This window comes from Hemitrygon akajei, chromosome 7 (assembly GCF_048418815.1).
Source record: "Hemitrygon akajei chromosome 7, sHemAka1.3, whole genome shotgun sequence".
In the NCBI taxonomy this organism is placed as follows: Eukaryota; Metazoa; Chordata; class Chondrichthyes; order Myliobatiformes; family Dasyatidae; genus Hemitrygon; species Hemitrygon akajei.
The window spans coordinates 157,598,543-157,625,897 of record NC_133130.1 but is presented as its reverse complement, the minus strand read 5'-3'; the positions used below and the strand labels follow the sequence as shown (position 1 = coordinate 157,625,897).

At 39.8% G+C, this 27,355-nt stretch overlaps 1 protein-coding gene across 8 annotated transcripts in view; it reads right to left on the bottom strand.

The window, feature by feature from the left end:
- Positions 1-27,355, bottom strand: part of LOC140731053 (retinoic acid receptor RXR-alpha-A) — a 121,882-nt gene that overhangs the window by 52,475 nt on the left and 42,052 nt on the right. For 5 of the 8 annotated variants that reach the window (XM_073052276.1, XM_073052269.1, XM_073052272.1 and 2 more), the window contains 2 exons: positions 10,489-10,570; positions 8,625-8,890 (listed from right to left, as the gene is read on the bottom strand). In XM_073052276.1, the coding sequence (XP_072908377.1) occupies positions 8,625-8,864 (240 nt within the window). In that variant the 5' untranslated portion in view covers positions 8,865-8,890; positions 10,489-10,570. The remainder of the gene's footprint in view (positions 1-8,624; positions 8,891-10,488; positions 10,571-27,355) is intronic. The other 3 variants (XM_073052273.1, XM_073052275.1, XM_073052274.1) reach the window with 1 other exon arrangement.

The window sequence follows — 27,355 nt, the reverse complement described above, 5'->3', positions numbered from 1 at the left end:
ATTTCTTTTTGATTTATTGTACTCCTCCACACTAGAATCCTCTCCCAATACAATTGGCTTAAAGAAGAGCTAGCACCCAAATTAACAAACAGAATCACAAAACTAACATTGGATTACTGCCTAAGAACTTGCGTCAGCATAGGGTCCAGCAGGCAGATTGAAAAAGTTGGGTTGAGAAAAAGGATGAAAATTCATGGGGCTTTGACTCTGGGGAGAGAAAGTTATTTTGTTGAAAAGATTTTAATTTGTACTGGACTGAATTGGGAACTAGTAGTAAATGGGAAAATAGGAAAGGCTTTAAACTATATAGTGGAATAGAAACAAGGGAAAATGAAAACCAAGGGTATGTTTTTCAGCACAGAAGATGGTGAACATTTGGAATGTGTAAGTAGATACTATTACAGGCCATTCTAGAGTGGGTATTGAGCAATGAGGAAAGATTAGTTAGCAATCTTGTCATGCGAGGCCCCTTGAGTAAGAGTGACCATAATATGGTGGAATTCTTCATTAAGATGGAGAGTGACATAGTTAATTCAGAAACAAAGGTTCTGAACTTAACCAAAATGCTGGTAGAACACAGCAGGCCAGGCAGCATCTTTAGGGAGAAGCGCTGTCGATGTTTCGGGCCGAGACCTGACCAAGGGTCTCAGCCCGAAACATCGACAGCGCTTCTCCCTATAGATGCTGCCTGGCCTGCTGTGTTCCACCAGCATTTTGTGTGTGTTGTTTGAATTTCCAGCATCTGCAGATTTCCTCGTGTTTGTTCTGAACTTAAAGAAGGGTAACTTTGAAGGTATGAGACGTGAATTAGCTAAGATAGACTGGCAAATGATACTTAAAGAGTTGACGGTGGATATGCAATGGAAAGCATTTAAAGGTTGCATGGATGAACTACAACAATTGTTCATCCCAGTTTGGCAAAAGAATAAACCAGGGAAGGTAGTGCACCCGTGGCTGACAAGGGAAATTAGGGATAGTATAAAGTCCAAAGAAGAAACATATAAATTAGCAAAAAAAAAGCGGCACACCTGAGGACTGGGAGAAATTCAGAGACCAGAAGAGGAGGACAAAAGGCTTAATTAGGAAACGCAAAAAAGATTATGAGAGAAAGCTGGCAGGGAACATAAAAACTGACTGTAAAAGCTTTTATAGATACGTGAAAAGAAAAAGATTGGTCAAGACAAATGTAGGTCCTTTACAGTCAGAAACAGGTGAATTGATCATAGGGAACAAAGACATGGCAGACCAATTGAATAACTACTTTGCTTCTGTCTTCGCTAAGGAGGACATAAATAATCTTCCGGAAATAGTAAGGGACTGAGGGTCTAGTGAGATGGAGGAACTGAGGGAAATACATGTTAGTAGGGAAGTGGTGTTAGGTAAATTGAAGGGATTAAAGGCAGATAAATCCCCAGGGCCAGATGGTCTGCATCCCAGAGTGCTTAAGGAAGTAGCCCAAGAAATAGTGGATGCATTAGTGATAATTTTTCAAAACTCCTTAGATTCTGGATTAGTTCCTGAGGATTGCAGGGTGGCTAATGTAATCCCACTTTTTAAAAAAGGAGGGAGAGAGAAACCGGGGAATTATAGACCGGTTAGTCTGACATCAGTGGTGGGGAAAATGCTAGAGTCGGTTATCAAAGATGTGATAACAGCACACTTGGAAAGAGGTGAAATCATCGGACAAAGTCAGCATGGATTTGTGAAAGGAAAATCATGTCTGATGAATCTTATAGAATTTTTTGAAGATGTAACTAGTAGAGTGGATAGGGGAGAGCCAGTGGATGTGGTATATTTAGATTTTCAAAAGGCTTTTGACAAGGTCTCACACAGGAGATTAGTGTGCAAACAAAGCACACGGTATTGGGGGTATGGTATTGATGTGGATAGAGAATTGGTTGGCAGACAGGAAGCAAAGAGTGGGAGTAAACGGGACCTTTTCAGAATGGCAGGCAGTGACTAGTGGGGTACCGCAAGGCTCAGTGCTGGGACCCCAGTTGTTTACAATATATATTAATGATTTAGACAAGAGAATTAAATGCAGCATCTCCAAGTTTGCGGATGACACGAAGCTGGGCGGCAGTGTTAGCTGTGAGGAGGATGCTAAGAGGATGCAGGGTGACTTGGATAGGTTAGGTGAGTGGGCAAATTCATGGCAGATGCAGGTTATCTACTTTGGTTGCAAGAACAGGAAAACAGATTATTATCTGAACGGTGGCCAATTAGGAAAAGGGGAGATGCAACGAGACCTGGGTGTCATTGTACACCAGTCATTTAAGGTGGGCATGCGGGTACAGCAGGCGGTGAAAAAGGCAAATGGTATGTTGGCATTCATAGCAAAAGGATTTGAGTACAGGAGCAGGGAGGTTCTACTGCAGTTGTACAAGCCCTTGGTGAGACCGCACCTAGAATATTGTGTGCAGTTTTGGTCCCCTAATCTGAGGAAAGACATTCTTGCCATAGAGGGAGTACAGAGAAGGTTCACCAGATTGATTCCTGGGATGGCAGGACTTTCATATGAAGAAAGACTGGATCGACTAGGTTTATACTCACTGGAATTTAGAAGATTGAGGGGGGGGATCTTATTGAAGCGTATAAAATTCTAAAGGGATTGGACAGGCTAGATGCAGGAAGATTGTTTCCGATGTTGGGAAGTCCAGAACGAAGGGTCACAGTTTAATGATAAAGGGGAAGCCTTTTAGGACCGAGATGAGGAAAAACTTCTTCACACAGAGAGTGGTGAATCTGTGGAATTCTCTGCCACAGGAAACAGTTGAGGCCAGTTCAATGGCTATATTTAAGAGGAAGTTAGATATTGCCCTTGTGGCTAAAGGGATCGGGGGTATGGAGAGAAAGCAGGTACAGGGTTCTGAGTTGGATGATCAGCCATGATCATACTGAATGGCGGTGCAGGCTCGAAGGGCCGAAGGGCCTACTCCTGCACCTATTTTCTATGTTTTCTATGTTTACAATGTTCAAAATGCATTTGATTAGAAAAGTAAAGGGAAATATGTCTACCACAGGAAAATGGGATCAGTATACACTGACATTAGATTTGGCATGGATGCGGTAAACCACAAGGGCCCGTTTCTGTACTGTAGCTCTCTCTGGTTCAATGAAATCGGAAGAGACAATTTAAAAAGCACAAAGTTATAGTAAAGGGCATCAATACTATTGGTATACAAGCACCAAGGAACAGAGCATCAAGGAGGAATGCAAGAACAAAAAGGAGGGGGGGAAATCGGAAATTGATAAGAAAGCTAAATTATCCAAAGATTTGTAATGAAGTTGATAATTGATAGATCTAACAGCCGTTACAGACGCAGCTGCAATATAATGAAGCATTAAACCAAATATTACAGGGTATTTAGTGTTATGGAATTTATTCAGAAAGGGGAAAGTCGAAAGGTCACCAATAATAAAGGATAATGTTAGGATTGCAGTCAGAAATAAAGAAAGTAGAATTTGTTTGATGGAGAAAAGAAATAAGAAAGGAAGGAAAGCATTGATGACAGCAGTCTGTAGACTACTCTATCAGAGATTCAAACATAGAATAAAGGAGATTTGTAAGAAAGCTACTGTGATTAAGAATCGTGAATTTAATCTTTATATGTATTAAGCAAACTAAATTGACAACAAGGCACTTCAATGAATGCATTCAAAATTGTTTCCTAGAACTGAAAGTGGATCTAGTCAAGAGAACAGACTACTTTAGATCTGGTCACATGAAAAAGTGTATGATTTAACAAAAATCTGAATAATGGATGCCCTAAGAAGACTCATTTTAGCATGACAGAATTTCACATTTAGTTTGGAAACATATTGCATAGAATCAGAAATAAGATTTTAAACTTAAATAAAATCACTTGGGTTTGTAGGTACAGCTCGAAGTGGTTTGAAATGTTAAATTAAAAGGAAAAAATGACAGGTGAGTTGTGGCGGGCATTTAAAGAAATGTTTCATAATTTTAAATATGTCCTGGTATGTATGTCCACGGAATGCAGATGGAAACCCACACAGTCAGTGAGAATATGTAAATCCACACAGACAGCAGTGGATGTCAGGATTACACCCAGATTCTAACTGTTGTGCAACCACACTAATGGCACTAAAATCAGGCCAAACCCCTGCATCTAATGGCCTGTAACCCTGGCTTCTAAATGAAATGGTGCAGATATAAGGCAAAGGCTGTGATATTACAGTATTCCCTATATACTGGAAAGGTTTCAGTGAATTAGAACATTGTGAATGTGATTATCATACAGCAATGGAAGGAAAGAGAAAGCAAAGAACTATAGGCTATTTAGGCAAGCATCTAGCATGAGGAAGATAACAATAGCACTCATTATTGAGAAAGTAACAAGACTCAGAGAAAAATAGAATTACAGAAAATAGCCTCATTAAAGGGAACATGCATTTGACCAGCTTCATTAGAATTTTTTTGAGGAATGTAACAGCAGGGTTGATGAAGGGAAGCCTCTAGATCAATAATGCATCTGAACTGAAATGCCGGCATATATAGTGTTACTTAACAACAGGAGACGTCATGGTACTGAAAGCATTGGATGGCTTAACTGTCAAAGTAGGAACAAATGGATCACTTTCAGCCTGGCAACCTCAGGTTATGGAAAGTCAAATCACAGGAATGAGCATTTGGAAGACCATCGGGATGGGTGGGGTTCGATCTGCCGGCTGATGCAGGGATGAAGGCACCTTCTGGTAGGTGGGAATGTAAATGGGACATTTCCTCTTGCCTCCTCTTATCGTTTTGGTCTCTGTATTCAAGGAAGGTAATATTCATCTTCCAGGCAAACATGAAAGGCTCACCAGATTGATTCCCAAGATGAAAGAGCTGTCTTAAGAAGAAAAAATAGGATCCCATACACTTTCCAGTTTTGAAGATGGAAAGTTAAACACACATTTTGCAAGAACAAAAAAATACAAAGTGCTGGAGGAACTCACAGACGTGTATTGAAATGGACAGCAGACTTTTCAGAATAAGATGTTTCATCTGATTTAACTGTCCATTTCCTTTCATAGATACTTCCTGACCTGTTGAGTTCCTTTAGCATTTCGGTTATTTTGCTCCAGAGTCCAGTATCTGCAGTCTCTTCTGTCTCCAAGCTTCTCTCAACAGCTGCAAATCTTTGAAATTCTCTACCCCAGAGAGGTTTATTATGTATATTCAAGGCAGAGACATACATTCAGGCTTTACATTCAAAGTAAATTTATTATAAAAATACATATACTGTATGTTACCACGTACTACCTTGAAATTAATTTTCTTGCAGGCATTTACAGTGAAAAAGTCTATGAAGTACTATACATAAACAAAGACTGATAAACAGCCAATGTGCAAAAGAAGACAAACTGTGCAAATAAAAGATACTGAGAACATGAGTTGTAAGGAGTCCCTGAAAGTGAGTCTGTAGGTCATATAATCAGTTCAGTGTAGTGAAGATTGGTGGTATTCACGCTGGTTCAGAGCCTCTTGGTTGTAGGGTGATAACTTCCTGAACCTGGTAGTGTGGGACCCAAAGCTTTTCTAACTCCTGCCCAATGGTAGTAATGAGAAAAGGGCATGGCCTGGATGGTGGGGGTCTTTGATGATGGATGCTCCTTTCTTGTGGCAGTGCTCCTTGTAAATGCGTTCAGTGGTGGAGAGGACTTAGCTTATGATGGACTGGACCGTGTCTTCCACTTTCTGTAGCCTTTTCCATTCCTGGGCACTGATGCTTCCACACCAAACCCAGACCATGTCGCAACTAGATAGGAGTTAGCAGTTTAGGGGAAAGAATGATAATGGGAATCGGGCAAGAAAGTGGCAACAGCAACAATCAGACTAACCATGATTTTATTGAATGGCACAGAATTGAGAGGTCGCATAGCCTCCTCCTGTTATTAACATTACAATTTCAATGCAGGAAAACAAGTACTTTTCCACCCCAACTCACTGCTGGAAGCTGGGCGTCCCTTACTCAGTGTCATAAGTCGTATTTAGAAAAGGATAAGAAAAATACCCTGAGCAATACACAACACATATATCAGTCTTGTTTAAACAAGTTAAGACACAAATTAATTATCTCACTGAAATGCTTGCTGTCTGAAACTATCCTGCTGAACTTTGCAATTTGTTTTATGTTGAGTTTAATGCCCTTACACCTCACAAGCACAAGCTCATTTAAAAGCACAACTAAACGAAAGAGATTAATTAGTTTACAAGAACATTTAAAACAAAAGAATCTAGCAGCAGAGGGGAAGTCAAATAGAGGGCAGCAAAATATTCACAGAACAGGAAATCAAAAAGTTTGTCAAAAAATTTGGGGTGTGTGAAGCTAAACAAAAATAAACACAGAGCCTCATTCACCAAACACTAGTAAACAAGTATTGAGGAATCATAAAATGATCCACGGCCTTACAGAGGCCATTCAGCCCATTATGAAAATACACTACCCTGTTTACTTCTCCAGATTCTTTCTTACTTACTTAAATCTTCTTTGAACATTAAAAATCTTTCTCCAGAACTCTTTTAGGCAGCATATTCCCGAATAATTCCAGTGAGCTATTAGATCACTTTGTAGAAAAAGGTTTTTTTCCACAATGCCACTGTGTCAATTAACCTAAATCATGGGGCCACCAGCCCTTCCGGCAATGAAAGAGTAATAACTAATGACATTTTACCAGTACTGTACAGTCAGATAGATGCACAGAAAGACCCCCACAGCACTGACAGAGAGGAAAATACTGAAGTGCAATGTGTCATCAGAGACGCCCTTAGATCTTAAGCCCAATATGAAACATTAAACCTAAGCTTCAGCTATCCACTCAAAGTTGATGCACAAGATTCCACAGAGTTAAGGATGTAGAAAAGGGAAAACTAGTTTCCCAGTCACTAGCTATCCCTGAACTAACATCACTTTAAAAGGCTATACGGTCATTATCGTATTGCTGTTTGCCACATTTTCAACATTAGAATAATATAGCTGTTTGGCTCTAAAGACCTTTTGAGATATGCAGAGGTCATAATTGCAGCTATACCAACTCGACTATATTTTCCCTCCAAAGGGGAACTAGATAGCTTCCCAACTGTGGCATTATTTAGGTTTCCATGGTTGATTTATGGAGACTCTGACTACTGTCCATCCTGCCAGAATTCCAAAGAAACAATGGTGCAATGAAAGCTGGGCTCCTGTTGTGGAGGCTGCTCATTCACCACTGCAATACCATGGCCTACAACAGATGCCATACTAACACCGTAAGAAAGCAAGTAGTTATTAATACCCAAAAGCCTTGCCAGTGCTGTTGCTGGATGTTATAGACACAAGCAGCTACCCACCAGCATCAGCCCTCAGTCTGGTAAGAACTAATCAAAACCTGTGTTTTATACTCAGTTCCAAAAGACTAATTGAATATTTGCATCACACAGCACTGAAATGCCAGTCACAGGGCCATCAAGAAGAGGAAGTCAGGCCTACAGCTAGGGAGGTAGATGCTCCCCCATACAGGAAGTGCCTCCTGCCAAGTATTTCCTTCATGTTCAGGAAGTGCTGCTGCTCTAACGCCCCCTAAACTTCTAGGCCAGGAAATTACACACATAGCTAAACAGTGGGGGAATAGGTCAAAATTAATGTTTGACAGTCTCATAACTCAGGCAGGAAGCTTCTTCAACAAGAACACCCTGTTCACTGTTGTATCATTAGTTTGCAAGGCAGCTATAAAACCTATTAAGTTCATCTTCTCTTTGGAATCAGTTTTTTCACAAAAAGAGCATCCAGTTCCCATTCAGTTGTTGAAAGGTTGACTCAGAGAAAGTAACATACATGGGAATTGAGAATCAGAATCAGGCTTACTATCACTGACATATGTGGTGAAATTTGTTGTTTTGCAACAGCAGTACAGTACAATACCCAAGGGTTACTATATAGTAGGAGTATACAAAAAAAAATCTGTGCAAGAGAATAAAATTGTGAAGTAGTGTTCTTGAGCTCATGGATCACTAAGAAGTCTGATAGCAGAGGGGAAGAAGCTGTTCCTAAAACAGAGTGTGCACCTTCAGGTTCTGGAATAATTAGATTTATAATTTCACCTAAAACATAACAGATACACACAGTGACCTAATCAGACCTGTGGCAAGGAGGAGGAGAAAGAATTGCCCTCCCATGTTCTACAGATTAGGAATGAAAAACAAAAGTTAAAATCCTTCCCCTGATTCATACTATCTGGTCATAAGCTAAAAACATTTCATGTACACTGAAATTATTGACCCCTCGCAGTTCAATAACCTATCTCTTGGTAGTTGCGTTGTACACCTGAACTACATTTGGGCTGAAGAACACTCTACCCTAGTGGTCCCTAACCCCAATACCCACACTCAATGACTCTGACCATCTTGCCCTGTTCCTATAAAGCAGTGATGTACCACTTTTCAATAACTTATCCAATTCCTTGCTGAAAGTTATTAATGAAGCTGCTGCCGACATCATTTCAAGCAAGGCATTCCGGACTACTGCAAATTGCTGCAGCTCTCCATCTTGGTTTTGTTGTTAGTACTTGTAAGTGTCTGTGGATTCATTATGCTCAGATTACAAGCATCTTCATTGGCTGCTGCCTATTCATAGACATACCTGCGGACTGTGGCCTCCATAACCCATGCTGTGAGATGACTGGATGGATAGTGTGTGTGGACCCAATGGCGAGCTGATAACTGAGAAGGGAGAGCCCAGTCCATTCATTGGAGAGTTCAAAGTGCTAATGGGTGAATGAAGCTGACCCGGGGAGCTGATTGAGGGGCTGGCCCCCGACCCCATCATCTGAGGGTGAAGAGAAGGTGCATTCATGGCTGCTCCAGAGGAATCGCAATTCATGGGTTCATTCACTTGTGCTGAAGAGTCTGTAAGAAAATCAAATAATTTAAAATACTGAAATAAAACAGAACACTACCTTTATTATGTAATTCAGCTACATATCCCATAACACAGCAGAAATACACAAAACAGGAATTAATTACAATTTTACAAGTCTCCGCATTCGTTCATACGATTAAGTCCTTTTACTACCGAAGTGATTGGTCAGATTTGGAGCATGATTGCCAGGAACAGGATGATTGCTGTTCAATATGCTGTATTACCCGAAAGGAGTTGACCATCATAACCAGCCTACGAAAAGTGAATTCTGTGGGGTACCTTAAACACTTTGTACTAACATAAATGGGACATTCTGTGCACAACATACTAAAGTTAGCTCAAATTATAAAGTGAGGAAACTACAGTTGCTTCTGAAATATGTTGGTACTCATAAAATTATCCACAACAAACGTCAAGAGGAAGATTTTGATAAAGCACACATCAAGCCACAGTTCCAGACACTAAACGGATGCCAGTTAGCATGAGTGTATAGCAGAGCGAGAGAAAGCAAGCAAAACACTAAATGGCAGGGATCACGGAATCAAAGACAGATAACTAGTTTGTTTATAGTGCTATTCAAATTCCCTGATCATCCCAAAGTGCTTCACAGGCAATTAACTTCTGCAATTATTGTTATGTGACTATTAGCACACAAGAGCAATGAGGTGCATATTTCTAGCACACAAGTTTATGAAGGACTATTGACCAAGAAGCTGGGAAAACTTCCCTTATTTTCACTGAATCGTTCCTGCAAGACCTTTACAAGGAGATAGTTTCTGGGTGTAATGCCTTCTCATAAAGATGGCACTCAGTCAGATGTTCCCTCCAACAATTCACCAATCCCTGAGCACTAGTCTTCTGGCAATGTGTCAGTCCCGCAGTACACTTCACAATATTTATCCCTTTGATCATCACTAAATAGAACTGGTAATTATCTCATTGGTATTTGTGGGATTTCTCCATATGTTAGTTCACTGTGATATTTTAGACATCACAGCAGGGACCACACTTCAAAAATACTTAACTGACTCTAAAGACTCTGATACATCATGAGCTCTGTCCAGTTATTTATGCATGCAATTATCCAACTGACTTCAGCAAATCACACTACAGCAACACAAGGCACAAAGTGCCACCAACATTCCGCTTATTGCCATGCCGAATGCTCTCACCACCCACAAAAACTATGTTACTTCCACCAGTGAGGAAGGTGTGATCTCACCTAAAAGGTAAAAGGGAGACTCAGATCCTATAGCAGATGCTATGTAGTCAGGTCAGATTTCAGGTGCAGAAATACTACACGTTTACATCAGCAAGTAGGAAAAAAAGCATACATTCTAATAATCAGTCAATCACACCAAAGAGTGTGTAACAGTTACTAATGAATGCCTGCCCTATGTACTAATTTAATGCAAGAGAAAGTTAGTGTTGGTCAATACCATCACCAAATCCTTCTACAGCAGGTACAGCATGGGTTAGGGAGCAAAATTCCCTCCATGTTGAAGTTGGAATCCTGACCAAAAAAAGAGATGGAGAGTATAAGCAGGTCAGACTATGAATGAAACAAGAATACCAGTGAACTTACCTGGTATGGACCTTTGGTTAGATCAGTTTCAATGAAGGGTCCACAGCTGAATTTCTCCACAGATGCTGTCTTACCCAAGATTCTGTAACCACAGCAAAAGGCTTTAATTACTTCTCCTTGCCATGATCTCATCTGCTTAGCACTAGACCAACTAGGACCTTCATAAGCCCATAAGCCAAATTCCTGCCAGCAGCTTACGAATCATGTAAACCCTATCCCTCTGTGCGGCCATGTTTTTCTCATGCGCACCATTTTTGTTCTCTCTTCAAGAAATTCTCTCAGTGTATCACTACAATATCATGCATTCCCTTCTATGACTAGCCTCATTTACTTACAGAAAAAAAAACCATAGATGTTGATTCAAATAGATGTTGGGAGGTTAAACAGCAACTACTGAGACAGAAACAGAAAATGTTTCAGATGGTGCATTACTGCAGCCAAAAGTGCAATGCTTTAAAGCGCATACTGTAAGATAGGGTTCAATTACCATCACTGTCCATAAGGAGTTTGGACGTTCTCCCCCAACGATGAGGGTTTCCTCCAGGTGCTCCAGTTTCCTCCCACTTTCCAAAGACAAACAGTGAGTTGTGGGCATGCTCTGATGGTGCCCAAAGCGTGGGCCTCCCAGCACAATCCCACTGATTTGATTTGACGTAAGTGATGCATTTCAATGTATGTTTTGATGTGTATATGACAAATAGAACAAGCCTTTCATCTCTTTAAACTTCAAAGAACATTATATTGGTTTCTCTCTCCACAAATGGCCCCCGAATGACCAAATATTTCCTGCATCGTATTTTTCTTTTAACATTTGCTCATAATGTGTTGCTCTTCAGGCTCTCAGTCTGATTCAATCTGACTGCAATGTTGCCTTCTGTTTAACCTGTTCAATGACTAACTATCATAAAACTCACTCCAACAAAGAACATGTTGTATTGTTTTGTCAGTATAAAAACGAAGCTCACATAAGTATTTGTCCCTTCTTTCCATACCAAGCATAAAAATTTGAGCTCACGAACTTATCTCAGTGACAGAATTGGTGGAGAAAGAAAGAAAGGTGGAGGGGCAGGTAGTGTTGAGGAAGCAGGAAGTCTGCAGATGGACTTGGACAGCTTAGGAGAATGGACAAAGAGGAAGTAAATAGAATGCAGCGTAACAAAGTGTATGGTGATACACTTCGGTAGAAGGAATAAAGGTGTCAACTATATTCTAAATGGGAAAAGAACTTAGAAATTGGAGTTGCACAGAAACTTTGGGCTCCCATTGCAGGATTCCTTCAAGGTTAACTTTCAGGTTAAATCAGTAAGGAGGTAGGAAGGCAAATGCAATAGAAGATAAGAGCAAGGATGTAATGCTGAGACTTTATAAGAAGTTGGTCAGACCACATTTAGAGTATTGTGAGCAATGTTTGGTCCCATATCCAAGGATGGGTGTGCTGGGACTGGAAAGGGTCCATGGAAGAACATAATCTCAGGGATGAATGGATTAATGTCTGAGGAGCATCTGATGGTTCTGGGACTGTACTCCTAAGAGTTTAGAAGGATGAGAAGGGGATCTCATTTAAACCAATTGTATATTGTAAGGCCTAGATGAAGAAGTGGTGGCAGAGTCTAGGACCAGAGGGTACAGCTTCAGAATACAAGGATATCCTACTGTAACTGAAATGAGTAATTTGCTTATCCAGCGGGTGATCAATCTGTGGAATACATTGTCACACATGTCTGTGGATGCCAGGTCATTTAAAGCAGAGGTTGAGTTTCTTGATTGGTAAGGGTGTCAAAGGTCACCAGGAGAAGGGCAGGAGAACGAGGTTGAGAAAGAAAATAAATCAGCCATAATCAAATGACAGAGCAGACTTGAAGGGCCAAATGGTTTAATTCTGCTCTTAGGTATTCTGGTCTGCTTTGACTATGTGGATCTGTGGTGACATTCTCAACTTGACAGTAAGAAATCATCAGTTCAATACACAGTTTGGGGAGCAATGCATTTAGAGAAACTATCTTCAAATATTTAGTATCAGACAGGGAACTTTACCCAGGAACCACGAGGAAAAGAGAAGGAAATATCCCCAGATTAATTTTCAAACTTTGTCATTAATTGCCAATTAAATTATTTGTCATTTCATGGCAGAAAACAGCTGTTGTATTTACTGAGAAAAATCAGCATGTATTGAAAATAATTTGAGAAGAGGAACACCAAGATAGTCTTTTATTTTACTTTGAGACAAGAGTAAGAGATTCCACAGAAAGGACTGGACATCCCATGCAAAAGCCTGGCTGCACATAAAATAAATTAGGAGGGAATTTTTAACATCATACTGTTGCCTGTAACCTGACTGGCCTGTGTCAAACAGGGAATGAATTCCATTTAACGTAACTTGGGCCAGATTACCCAATGGAATTTTTCTAGCTATTTTTGAGATACCCCACAGAACAACTCATCTGAAGAGATTATAGTCACCTCCAGCAAAGAGGCCAAGAATATCAGATTACATAGTTCCAGACAGGCTCCAAAACCGCCCACGCTACCAGGCATCAGCAGAGAAACAAGAGAGGAATTGTTGACATAAATTTGGCAGGACCAGCAACTCCAGGACCACTGAGAACTGAAGAGAGTTGTTTGGAGGGGGGTGCAGAAAACTTGCAAGGCATTCAACTGTGAACGAGTATTGCACCGCACCAACACGCAGAAAGCAGCCTCAGGATTTAAACAGAAAATCCCCCAATCCTAATCCTTCTCGAGGCAGAGACAAGAGAAGCTTTGTAAAACCAGTCTTCTGCAATGATGCAGGGCTGCAGCTGACAGGTGACAAGAAGATTAACATGATGAAGCAGTCAAAAATGCAAGTTCTGATGAGTTTGATATATTCTCAACAAGCCCACAGGGATGTCCTCAAATTCTCTTTTATCCGAGTAATCTTGGAGCCCAGCTGGGACTGTTTTGCAAGGCAGCGGTCATGGAAACTGCAGAACTAATATTTAATATTTGACACAGGCTTCACAAGCAGACTGGGTGTTAATAATCATCAGATTTTAAAGGAGGGAAGGATACTGAGAGGCACCAGAATTGCAGGCAATGTGAGGTAACATTAAAAATGAAAACAAATATGCTCACCTGAAATGTCATTGAGTGGCACTGAGATCACTTCTATTTCAAAAAAGGTAATATGCAGATTGTGAATATAACCCTGCTCAAAGAACCTGCAGTATGAATATTGAACGTAATCCAACTTTTACGTCCTTATTTCCAACTCTGTTCGGAAATTTCCCAAAAAGACAGGATTCATGGCCACCAACACACTTCATGATCATCCACCAAGGTAATCCCAGTACACAAATTGCTGTACTATGGCTTACACAAGAACCAAATGCAGAAAATCATTAACACTCTGTATTTACATCATGTTTAACACAGTGTAAAGTTAAAAGATCCTTCGTAGCGGCACAGTGTAACAAAATACAAGGCAAATAAAAACTCTGTCAAAGAGGAAGCTTTAGGGAGGCATTTCTGGAACTCTCAGCTTTGTAGTTAAAGGTACAACTAGCAATGCAAAGTAATGGAAATAGGCAATGTGTAGAAACCAGACTTGTGAAATATCTTGGGACAGTTTATATACAATGTCAATATGTGCAAGGTTTCAGAATTTAAAATTCAGCTCTGGTCAGTTATCCCTATAAAATGTTCACTGGCCATATTGAATACCCATTTTTCCTAATCATAGTTAAATCATTACTCTGATAGTTAAGAGCTAAAGGTAGACAGAAGATGCTGCCCAGACTGTGCAGGCAAAGCTTTCCTGATAGCGAATAGTAAATTTGCCTACTCAGAAGCCTCCCTAAAGAGTTGCTTGCCCTCCAGTCAGTTGCCAAACTGCAAATGGGGTGATCTCAGCAAAATGAATTATGTCTGTACTCCTTGTCTGGGGCTTCATTAGGTCAACTCATTCTGAAGCTATTAATCAGAGGTGTCTAAAAATCTCTTTAGACTTGCAATAAAGAATTAATAGAGAAATACATTTGGTAAATATTATTACATTACCATTAAAAAGCTCAATGGAAAAAAGAGTCGGTGTAGCATTTTATTTTTAATTTTTGTCCCTACTTCAATTACAATTTCAAAACCTTCTCCAACCACCAGAGAAGAAGAAAAAATATATTTTTCCAAAGAAACAAGCTGATCCTTGAGAAGGTTCAGTAGCTGCCAACCACTCTGAACTTTCCATAAACAAAGGGCTTGTGAAAGCTCAGGCTCAGTGAAGCTAAGATCCAAAGTAACGAAAGATGTCTGTGGAATGTGTCCCCTCTGGCAAAGTACAACAGCCAGAGGGCTCCTCTTCCCTTCTTTCTCCCCGCTTATGACCCTGCTCTGAGCTTAGGAACAGTGTACATGATTACTAGGAAGTTGTCCCTATCGAACAGGAAGATATATATTGGAAAGTTCAAAAAAGTAGACTGAGATAAGTGAGTAACAAAGAGCAAGAGAAGGGGCCTGGAGATGCAGATGGAAATGGACAGGGGAGAGAAGAAGAAAATTATCACTTTAAAGCTTCCTGTATTGCTTTAGTTAAATAATAGGTATTAATTGATATCTTGGGACTCAATGCAGATACTTTTTCAACACTGTTTATTCTCAAAGTCACTTAGTTTCTTCAGTTGAACATCCTACACCATTCCCTCTTGCCCCCTCCACTGTGCAATATTCCCTCAGCACTGCTCCTGACAGTGCCACCCTACAAATATCAGAGTTGACCACGAGCTCAGGATGTGGAGTAGTGCTATAACCCACACCTCGTGACTCTAAGGTAAATATTCTCAACACAACACTTGAAACCTAGTCTTTAGCCCACAATTTCAGATCCATCATAAGATGAGTTTGCATTGTGAGCACTGTTTTAGATCCCTAAAGATGCCATTATGGCCCTGGAAGACAAGCTGGTCTGTAAATGACTCAAGTGTAGCTCCATAACAATCATAACATCTTGTGGTTGCTGACTCCAGGAACATCAGTCTAAACCACAACATATTATATAACTCTATTGCAATTTTCAAGGAACCTGGGGCAGGAGGTCAAATCTCTCAAGTTCAGTAAGCTGAGGTTTCCTGGTTCCCAAAGTCCCAGAACACTAGAGTGCAAATCAGTCACTTTCTTCCAAGCAGACTGTAATCAGAAACAACTTCTACTTTCAAGCACCTTTAATCACCTCAAGGCACCTCAAAACACTTTACAGGCAATGAAACACTTTCTGGCGTCACAACATGAATGGAATTTGCTGTCTACCGTGGCGACAGACAGAATCCAACATCTGCGGTCTCTTTGTCTTCTTTGCCTCAGTAGCAATCTATTAGTTTTTACTGGAAGCATATTTACATAGAGCACTGTTGCAGGAAAGCAGCATGCATCATCACGGACTCCCACAATCCAGGCCATGCTCTCTTCTTACTGCTGCTATCAGGAAGGTGGTACAGGAGCCTTAGGACTTACACCACCAAGTTCAGGAGCAGTTATTATCCCTCAACTATCAGGCTCTTGAGTCAGTGGGGATAACTTCACTCATCCCATCATTGAACTGTTCCCACCTATCAACTCACTTTCAAGGACTCTTCATCTGTCCTTGATATTTATTGCTTATTTATTTATTATTGTTATTTCTTTTTTTCTTTTGTATTTACAGTTTGTTGTCCTTGGCAGATTGGTTGTTTGTCCTTCCTGTTGGGTGTGGTCTTTCATTGATTCTATTATGTTTCTTGGATTTACAATATATGTCGGCAAGAAAACAGAACTCGGGGTTGTATATAGTGACATATATGTATTTTGATTAAATTTACTTTGAACTTCATTCAAATAACTTACATTTCAAAGATGTTTAATTAATGGATGATATTATTTGACCCATTATTAACCACTACCGTATACAGTTCAAGACGCAGTGCACCTCTCTTAATACTTAATCTGTGGTTCAGAAAGTCCTAAGGATATTCAATGGATTCTGGTCTCCTCATTCATTTTTGGCTGGTAAATACTTCGGTTCTGAAGGGGTCCTGGGCCTGAAACTTCAACTATTTCTCCACAGATGCTATTTGACCTGCTGAGCCTTTCCAGCTTTTTCTGTTTTTATTTCACAATTCCAGCATCTGGTAAATCCCAATTTTCAGATTTTTCTCCTGCACTCACAGGTCATCATTTACTTCCAGATGTAAGAAGTAGACTTACATTCAGTGGCACTTCAGTAGGTACATATCTCTAGTACTGGGTAGGACCTCTCTTTGCCCCCATAACAGCATAAATGTTTTGTGGCATGGATTCAACAAGGTGTTGGAAACATTCTATAGAGATTCTGGTCCATGTTGACATGATAGCATCACACAGTTGTTGCAGATTTGTCAGCTGCACATTCATGATGCAAATCACCCATTCCACCTCATCCAAAAGGTGCCCTATTGGACTGACTTCTTGGTGACTGTGGAGGCCATGTTATACACTGAATTCAATGGCATGCTCATGGATCATCTTGAGATAATGTGTGCTTGGTGACATGGTGTGTAATCTTGCTAGAAATAACCATTCGAAGATGGGTAAATTGCAGCCAGAAAGGAATGCTCATGGTCAGCATCAATAACTCAGGTAGGCTATGGCATTTAAATGATACTTATTTGGTAGTAAGGGGCTTAGTGTGTACCAAGAAAATATTCCTCACACCATGACACCATCACCACCTGAACCATTGACTCAAGACAAGATGAATCCATGGTTTAATGTTGTTTAGACTAAATTCTGACTAAATGTTGCAGCAGGAATCAAGATTCATCAGTCCAAATGATGTTTTCTTAGCTGACAAGATTGGAACTCTGTGTGGTCTTCTGCTGCTGTAGCCCATCCAGTTGAAGGTTCAACATGTTATCCATTCAGAGGTGCTCTTCGTAACACCACTGTTTTAACACCTTCCTGTCATCTTGAACCAGTCTGGTCATTCTTGTCTGACCTCTCTCATTAACAAGGCATTTTCACCCACAGAACTGCCATTCACTGATGATTTTTGTACCATTCTCTGTAAACTCTAGACACTGTTGTGTGTGAAAAACCCAGGAGATGAACAGTTTCTGAGATACTCAAAACACCTCATCTGACACCAACAATCATCCCACCTTCATAGTGACTTAGATCACATTTCTTCCCCCAAATGAATAATTTGGTCTGAACAACAAATGAACCACTTGACCATGTCTGCACGCTTTTATGCATTGAGTTGCTGCCACACAATTGGGTGTTTAGATATTTGCATTAACGAGGTATACAGATGTACCCAATAAAGTGGCCATTATGTATGTCAGTTTTTTGTGGTTTGATCACAAATATCCTTAAGAGCCCGATTCAGCTCTCATCGAGTTATGACTTAAGGTTCTCCCTCAGACCATCTCTTTCCATACTGTTAAATCCTCTTGCTTCAGTCGATGCATCATAACATCTTGGCTAGTAACATCCTCAGTCTCCAAAAACGTGTGTGAGATTGGTGTATCTCACACTACCTAAGACTCCATATCCTAGGCATTTTGTTTCCTGTGATAGTGTTACCTTAGCATGTAGGTACACTTGTGTCTTTGCCCAACCAGTACAGCATAAGTGATAGTTTGCACCAAATTAATCTTCATGAGCCTGTCATAATAATCTTCATCAGGCCCATCTTCTGTACTGTATGTCATCTAAGCATAGGTGGAAGAGCTTTCTGATCTACCATGATGAAATTATCTTTCAACTCCTTCCTTTACCACCTTCAGGAAGCATTTCCCAAGCAGATGCAGTGTAGTTTTGTTGTACATGGACAACACATCTTGCTAGTTTCAATTGGTAATTTGTTTCAGAAGTACCTTACTGTTGCTCCAGAGTCAAGAAGAGTCACTGGCTTCCCATCACATTCCAGCATTGATATTTCTGCAAGGTGTTCTTTCAACAGAACTGACATTTGGCATCAAGCACATTGTTTTTAACCAGTTTTCTGAATCTGACCTGCATAGCTTAGAAAGGCTTAGACAGGACTTTGTGTCATTTTCATTGTGCACGGTGGAAATGATACACAAATACACTATTTCAACATAAGCCAACTTAGCTGTACTTACCCTGATCTACCTTCACTGCCTATCCTTTCTTCCATTCAATATTAAATATCCACAACTAGCTCCACAACTTCACTTTACCAATATTTACTTGACAGCAACTGCATCACACTTAGCAGCCATCCTCTCTCGCTGGACGTCTGGATTCCACAGATAACATAATCTCCGATAGGCAAGACCCTCAAATTTGCAAAACTACAATTATCTGCAAACAGTCTTGGGTTAAGAAGGTATCAAAGAAGTGTCTCCTTGGATAAAATGTATGCATATGTTTCTCTGCAATTGATACATCCTCTCATGTCTCACTGAGGAGCTTTTCCTTGGCCATAATATACTTCTCTGCCCTTGTGACTAATAAGGTCAGCTTAGTAGCACAGCAGATAGAACAAGGTTTAATCTTCACTTATCATGTGTTGTCTGTGTAGTTTATACATTCTCCATAATGACCACACTGGTTTCCTCCAGATGTTATGCTTCTCTCCCAGATGCCAAAAATGTGTGGCTTGCCAGGTTAATTGGCAATCATAAACTGTCCCCAAAATTGCTGGGTGATAGAATACAGGGGTGGGAAAGAGGAGAAACAATGATGGGATTGTGAGGAATTATACATATTATCCATCACACAGAACAATAGCACGGGATTGGAATTACTCTGGGAATTGACATGGAAAATGAGCCAAATGACCACCTTCCGTAACATAAATATAGAAAACAAGCTCCCATGATATTGGTAAATTTAAAAGTCCAAGGTACATAAGTACATTAATTCCTACAAACGTCAGAACTAGTTTCCTCTCTCACCACTTTAGTAATCATTCTTTCTTGTCAGTCCTGTGTGACGTCATTCATTACAATTCAGTGGAAGTATGGTACAATAGAGTAATTTTTGAAGAATCTTTCTCCTTTCTGGTTTATCAATCATAACCAGCTCAAAATAAAACATAAACCATTCCACTCTGCATTCTTCACGCAGATTACTAACCTGGAAATCCAGAAGCTTGGGGACTTTATTCTATCAGGTATAAAGTCAATTGAAACAAGTAGCTCCGTGTTGCTCTACACACATCTGCGTTATCTCAGTTGTGAGAAATCATGCCTAATGTTCCAATCAAGCACCATATCAAAATTACATAATTCTATTGTACAGCACTTGGGACTTTTCTTCATTATTCATTCCCTAAGGTATTGAAAACAGTTGGTAACTTAAGCTATCAAAATTAGTTATATTATTCATCATTTGAGAAGATATTTCACAGTTGCTTTCTTTCAAATGGACCCTTTCTGCAATTTGTCCCTAGATGTTGTTGCAACACCAGTCTGGAGAGAGAAACACACTCTCTCCAGACTCTTTAAAGAGTGACATTAAAGGAACTATTACTGATAACAGATTGATATCACGTAAAACTTACGCTACAAACATGCTCTCAGTTTGATATCATCACACAGAATACATCACTTCACTCTGTCAGTACTGCTCCTCCAAAAGCACAAACCACACAGCTGTATTGGCTTGGAAAGGTGAGAGGCTTTGGCTTGAATCAACAACCTTCCAACTCAAGGGGCAAGAGCTAATGATGAATCTCCTTAACCAATGCTGATTTTATTGATCATTCTGGCTGATGTGCTGCAAATATTCTTGACCAAATTCACCTGCCAAACTGCACAGCAAGCAGAGAAATATCTCCAGACAAAAGTAATCCTCTGCTAACATTGCTAACAGCTCTATCATGGACACCAGCCTCCCCAGCATCCAGGACATCTTCAAGGAGCAGTGCCTCAAAAAGGTGGCATGCATCATTAAGGACTCCCCACCACCCAGGACATGCCCTCTTCTCATTGCTACCTTCAGGGAGGAGGTACAGAACCCTGAAGGCACACACTTAATGATTCAGGAACAGCTTCTTTTTCCTCTATCAGATTTCTGAATGGACATTGAACCCACGAACACGACCTCACTACTTTTTCCTCTTTTTGCACTACTTAGTTGAACATACAGTATATTTCTTGCTGTAATTTATAGTTTTATTATGTAATGCATTGTACTGCTGCCGCATAACAATAAATTTCATGACATATGCTGGTGATATTAAACCTGATTCTGACTCAAAATCCACTCTGTTAGAAGTGGAGTAAATTATCAGGATGCCATACACAAATTCATTATGTCAAAAAGAATTGGCACCCTGATTGTCTGCCCCCATTACATTACAGGTGGCATCTCAGATTACCTCGAAGTCACACCCACCCCAACTCCACACACAAATATTTCACCAGCAAACTCAGGACACAAACCAGGGGCAAAAACTCCAACTAGCTACACCTTTCCCTATTACATACACACTAGTGGTAAACTGGAATAATGCACAAAACGTCAAATATTTACTCTTCTGCATCGATGCTGCCTGGCCTGTTGAGTTCCTCCAGCATTTTTTGTGCATGTTACAATAACCTGTTGCTAGCACTGTCTTACAAAGATCTCAGACTAAATCTGGGTATTCCGCTGTTGTGGTACATGCAATTCTCACTCCAAAAGAATGATTTTTATTTAGCAGCAGGCAAGTTCCTTTTAATATTCATTTTACCGTTACCTTCTTTTTGCCTTGCAGTTTTAAAATTTGTGTTGGTAAGCAGGTTGTAAAAATCTAGTAAACAAGTTTCCTACAAGTTTTCTCGTGAATTCAGCAGCTAGCTATTTAGCTGAAGTTACTGTCAGCTGACTCAGAACATGAGGCAGGTGGGAATATACACTCAGTGGCCACTTCATTAGGTACACCTGCTTGTTAATGCAAAATCTAATCATGTGGTAGCAACACAATGCATAAAAGCATGTAGATATTGTCAAGAGGTTCAGCTGTTGTTAAATCTAAACATCAGAACAGGGAAGAAATATAATCTAAGTGACTTTGACCACAAAATAAATTATGGGTGGCAGACAAGGTGGTTTAAATATCTCAGAAATTGCTGATCTCCTGATATTTTCACACACCAGTCTCTAGAGTTAACAGAGAATGTTGTGAATCCATTTATCCTCTTCCGCTTGTCGAATGATTGCATTTCTTACATTAATGGCTAGAAGATCTATTTTGTTGAATTGGAAAGAAATTAATCCTCCTACTGTATTTCATTGGTTTCCTCAAACTATGTTATGTCTAAATTTAGAAAAAATTAGGTGGTGTATTTGATACTTCTATTAAATTTGAAAAGATATGGAGACCATTTATTCAATATTTTCATATGATGTAATATGACCCTGTTCCAAGCCTATTTGATTTTCCAGTTTCGATTTTATATATGTTGAGAGGATCGGAGTTGACGACACTGATGATTTTGTATTTTTGTGAGATATTATAAACAGCCCTTTTTTTTCCATTTTTTCTTTTTCTCTTTTTTCTTTTTTTGTTTTTTTTCCTTATTAGTTGTTAGATTATTAGATTAGTTTTTTTGCATAATTTTTTTCTTTTTCTTTTTTCTGTTTTGTTTTATTATATATTATGATATACCTAGGTTTGCCTTGTTTATTTGTATATTGTATCGTCCATGATTTGGGAATACTCATTTATACTGTAATCATTGCTTATGCATTCTCTCATGTTCAGTTGAAATGTGTATGTTTGTAATCCCATTATCTATGTATCAATTTTATTTTATTGATATTAATAACAATAATAAAAAGATTGAAAAAGAAAGAAAGAGAATGGTGTGAAAAACAAACTAAAACATTCAATTCTGTGGGCGAAACCGCCTTGTTAATGAGAGAGGACAGAGGAGAATGGCCGGACTGGTTCAATCAACAAAAAGAATGCAGTAATTCAAATAACTACACTTTACAGCAGTGGTGTGCAGAAGAACATCTTTGAATGCACAACATGTCAAACCTTGAGGTGGATGGACGACAGCAGCAGAAGACCATGAACATACACTCAATGGCCACTTTATTAGATACAGGAGGTGTCCAATAAAGTGACCACAGAATACATATCTCTGGTTTCTGCTGAAGCACAGCATGCAGTGCCCTCTGAAAGCAGCATATAACGAATGGACTTTCAGTATTAGAGACATCAAAGGTGTAACTTTATAACTAAAGAAAACACAATAGCATCAAGTCACCTTCTCTGTTTTGATTCAGTAAATTCTGATGCAAAACTTAAAATACCCAGGCTATGAGATCATGAATTTCTTTTCTCAAGCAAACAGGATTGCTCTAATTATAATCCATTGCACACATTTAACTAAAATGTTGTCTTGAAACTAGATTAGCAACTAAAACATTATAATTAACCAGTATGAATAGCTTGTTGATGAATAATTAACTAAATACATTAAGGTAGACATGACAGTGCAGCTAATATGTTGCAGCTGTAAAATATAGCTGATAGAAACCACCAACATACATGGCAATCACAACTGCAGTATGATAAAATACAGCTCAGAGTTGATAACCTGAAGCCCAAAATTCAGACATTGCAGTGAACTTGGGAGGGAAAATTTACCCAACCACACTTGTGAAAGATAGAGGCACTGCCTAGATTAAGTACTGCAGAACTGGTTGATCAAGAAGGATAGGAAAGTACAACTGAAAGTGAGGCAGGGATAAAGGATCCAGAGATGGTGGTGGAAGCACCCAGCTCTTCCACTTACTCAACAGATAAGAAATTCTTGTAGCCTAGGTAGATGAGAGCACAAAACAAAAGGTGGATAAGCAAACTGACCACAGCACTATGGTACAGGGAGCCATTAAAGTCTAGCAACTTAAAAGGAAAGTAGTATGAATAGGGAATAATTAGTCATGGGGGTCCTTGCAGACCCCAGAACAAGTCTTGATGGCGGTGTTACCTGTCTAATACAATGATCAAAAGCATCAGACAGCTAAATGCTTGGCTCAGGGATTACTGTGGAAGAAAACGAGTTCCATTATTGGTATAGCCATGAATTGGAGAAAAACACAACTGTTTATCTCTGATGGGGTTCACCTGAAACAAGCTAGGACCAGTGTTCTAGCAATTCTTGTATATACAATTGTAAATAAAAGTTTCGAACAATGAAACTGTGCAGAGGGAAGCAAGACCTCAGAGAAGAGGAAACTAAGCAAAGTGAATAGAAAGGATGGGACAGGATAGTAAAATAGATACAACTGACAAAAGTGTGTCAGGAAAGGGCAAGCCATACAAACATTACAGTATACTTTAAATTAAGAGTCAAAGCAGCATTAAATGGCATGACGACTTTATATCCGAATGCACTTAAAATACAAAGACATAGAAGACTACAGAACAAGTGGTATTAATAGAGTCTACTAGAGGAGAAAGTAGCACCTTGACACATGTCAATGCCAACCGTCAAGTACCTATATACACCCATCCTATTTACCAGCACTTGGGAATTCTGCCTTCTATGACTTCAGGATTCAAGGGATGAATTAGTTACTACTTGAATACTGAGAGAATACATGTGTCCACCACCCACTCAGGCAGTGCTTTCCAGATTCTAACCATCCAATGGTGAAAAAGTTCTTCCTTAGATCTCCTACAAACCTTTTACTATTTACCTTAAACTCACAACCTCATGCTTTAGATTGTTGCTATGGGGAAGAATTTCCTATTATCTACCCTTTCTCTGCATTTTTTTAAACCTCTTATCAGGTTCCATTCTCAGACTCCTGTGGTCCCAACAAAAGCAAATCCAGCCTACCTAGTCTTTCATCATGACCCAGGCAATGTCCTGGTGCATCTCTCTAGTAAAATCATGTTCTTTAGTATAGAGCTAGAATTATATGCAATACTCCCAACTGAGCCCTAACCATGTGTATGATAATCTTTCTGCTCTCTCAGCTAACGAAGGAAGATATCCTTATGCATGCTTCACCATCTTATCTACTTGTGCTGCCGCCTTCAAAGATACTTGGACTTGTACATTGGCTGTTCTGTTCCTCACTTGATTCCTACGTTCACTATAAATGTCCTCCCCTTATAGACTTTGCAAAGTGCAACACTTTCCGCTTTTCAAGTTTCAATCCATCTGCTGATTATTATCACTCTGTGACCATCAATAACTGTAATCACTTTCATATGATCTACAAACTTACTAATCATACCTCTACATTCATATCTAAATTGTTAATGTATATAATATTAAGGGTAAACGCACAGATTCCTGTGAGGAATCACAATCACAAAATTAGCCTTCTATCATCATCCACATCACCACCATTACCAGGCTAAATCTGCCAACTTGCATGGATCCCACAAACACTAACCTGGTGGAACACCATCCCTTAAGGTTTATCAAAGGTCTTACTGAAGTTCATAAGGACTACAACAACTATGTTGCTCTTATCAAAACTATTTTGATCCTCTCTTAAAAATTCAATGAAATTGCTCATATAGGATATTTCCTTAACAGAACCATGTGAACTTCTTTGATTAATCTCTGCCTTTCCAAGTGCAGATTAATCCTGTCCCTCAGAATATTTCTAATAAATTCCCCACCAATGACATTAAACTTGCAAGAAGACACAAGTGATTACAGATGTTGGAATCTGGAGCAACAAACAACGTGCTGGAGGAACTCAGTGGGTGAAGCAGCATCTGTGGGAGGAATTATCAATGCTTTAGGTGGGAAAATACTGCATCAGGAAGTTAGATTTGCAGTGCTGAAAGCCCATGGCTTATCCTTGTTGCCCTTCTTGAAAAAGGAAGAAATTAAGATTTTAAAATTTGTCAAGATCCCAGCAATCTCCTCAGTCTGGGTCACATTACATTAGACTCTAGGGATTTAACCACTTTTAAGCCTGTTGAGACATCCAAGACCTCCTTAATAATACATTCTAGAATTTCACCATCTCCCCCTCCCCAACTCTAAATTCTCCAATTACAACATCCATCTCCTTAGTGAATACAAATGAGAGGCATTCACTTAAGACCTCATGCACATCCTCTGGCTCCAAAGATTGCCGTTTTCATCAAGTGGGCACGATTCATTCCCCTTATTCTTAATATACTTCTAAAATGTTCCTGAAATTTTCCTTAATCTTGTCTGCCCATGTTATGTCTAACCTGCTCCACATTGCCCTAATTTTCCCCTATTCATTAAAAGGTGCATAAATTGATGGCACAAAAAGATATTTATTACAGTGATACAGTTGCAAAGTCACTTAAGCATACCAGAATACTTAACATTTGAAAAGAGACAAGCAAAATGAAAAGACTAGAGGTAGTCATGATATTGAATAATGGAATAAAAGCAATGGAAAGACTAGGAAAACAGAGAATTTATTTGGATAGAGACAAGGGGCAGAAAGTATTTGTGGAAGTTATCAAGCATCCAACACATTATTCTCCGCAAAGTCTGCCATCTCCAAAGGGAACCTACCACCAAACATAACTTTAAATCTCCCACCACCCCCCCCCCCCCCCACACCCTGCTTTCCACAGGGATCATTCCCTTTATGATTCCCTTGTTCATCCCTCCCCACTAATCTCTCTCCTGGCACATCCCTGCGAGCAGCCAAAGTGTTACACCTGCCCATTCACCTCCTCCCTCACCTTCATTCAGGGTTCCTAACAGTCCTTCCAGCTAACGCAGTACTTTACTGCAAATCTGCTGGAGTCATCTATTGTATCCGATGCTCCTGATTCGGCCTCCTCTACATTGCTGAGACCCATCATAAAATGGGGGCCCCTTTGTCGAGCACCTCCACTCCATCCACCAAAAGCAGAATTTCCCAATGGCCAACCATGTTAACTCCCACTCCCATTTCAACATGTCGATCCATAGCCTCTTCAACATAGATCATGCCATGATGAGGCCATTCTCAGGATGGAGGAGCTTCCGGATATTCCATTTATGTAGCCTCCAACCTGATGGCATGAATATCAATTTCTCCTTCCAGTTAAAAAAATGTTCTCCCTCCCCCTCCCTATATTCCTCACTCAGGCCTCTTACCTTTTCTCACCTGCCTATCACCACCCTCCATGCCCCTCCAACTTTCTTTCCTCCCATGGTCCACTCTCCTTTCTTATCAGATTCCTTCCTCTCCAGCCCTTTATCTTTCCTACCCACCTGGCTTCACCTATCACCTTCAGCTATCCTCCTTCCTTTCTCCCCACCTTCCCCTTCATTTCCAGTCCTGAAGATGGGTCTTGGCCCAAAATTCAAATGAAATTTTTTCATTTCCACGGATGCTGCCTGACCTGCTGAGTTCCTCCGGCATTTTGTGTGTGTGTTGCTTTGGATTTCCAGCATCTGCAGAATTTCTTGTGTTTACATCAAATAAGTTAGCTATTTTAGACCTAGTATCCTACAAAGAGAGAGAACTAATTAATAATCTAGCCAATAAGGAGGACAGTAAATTATCCCTTTTGACAGGAAAAATAAGGTGTATTATCTGAATGGTAAAAGACTACAGAGCTCTAAGATACAGAGGAATCTATACATCTGACTGCATGATTCCAGTTCCCAAAGGCCTACCATGTAGGTACAGCAAGTAAATGGGAAAGCTTCAGAATGTTACCATTTTTGTCAGGGAAGTACAAAGGTAGGGATATTATAGTACTTCAGTTATATAGGGCATTGGCAAGAACGGTATATAGTGATGGTCTTATTTATGGAATGGATGTGTTGCCTTATGAGGAAAAATGCTCATTTGCAGTCTAGAAGCAGGACAAGGGACTTAACTGAAACATACAATAACCTGCGTGGTCATGATTCAGTAGATGTGGAGAGGATGCTTCATCTTCTAGAAGAAGCAGGTCTTGCCATTT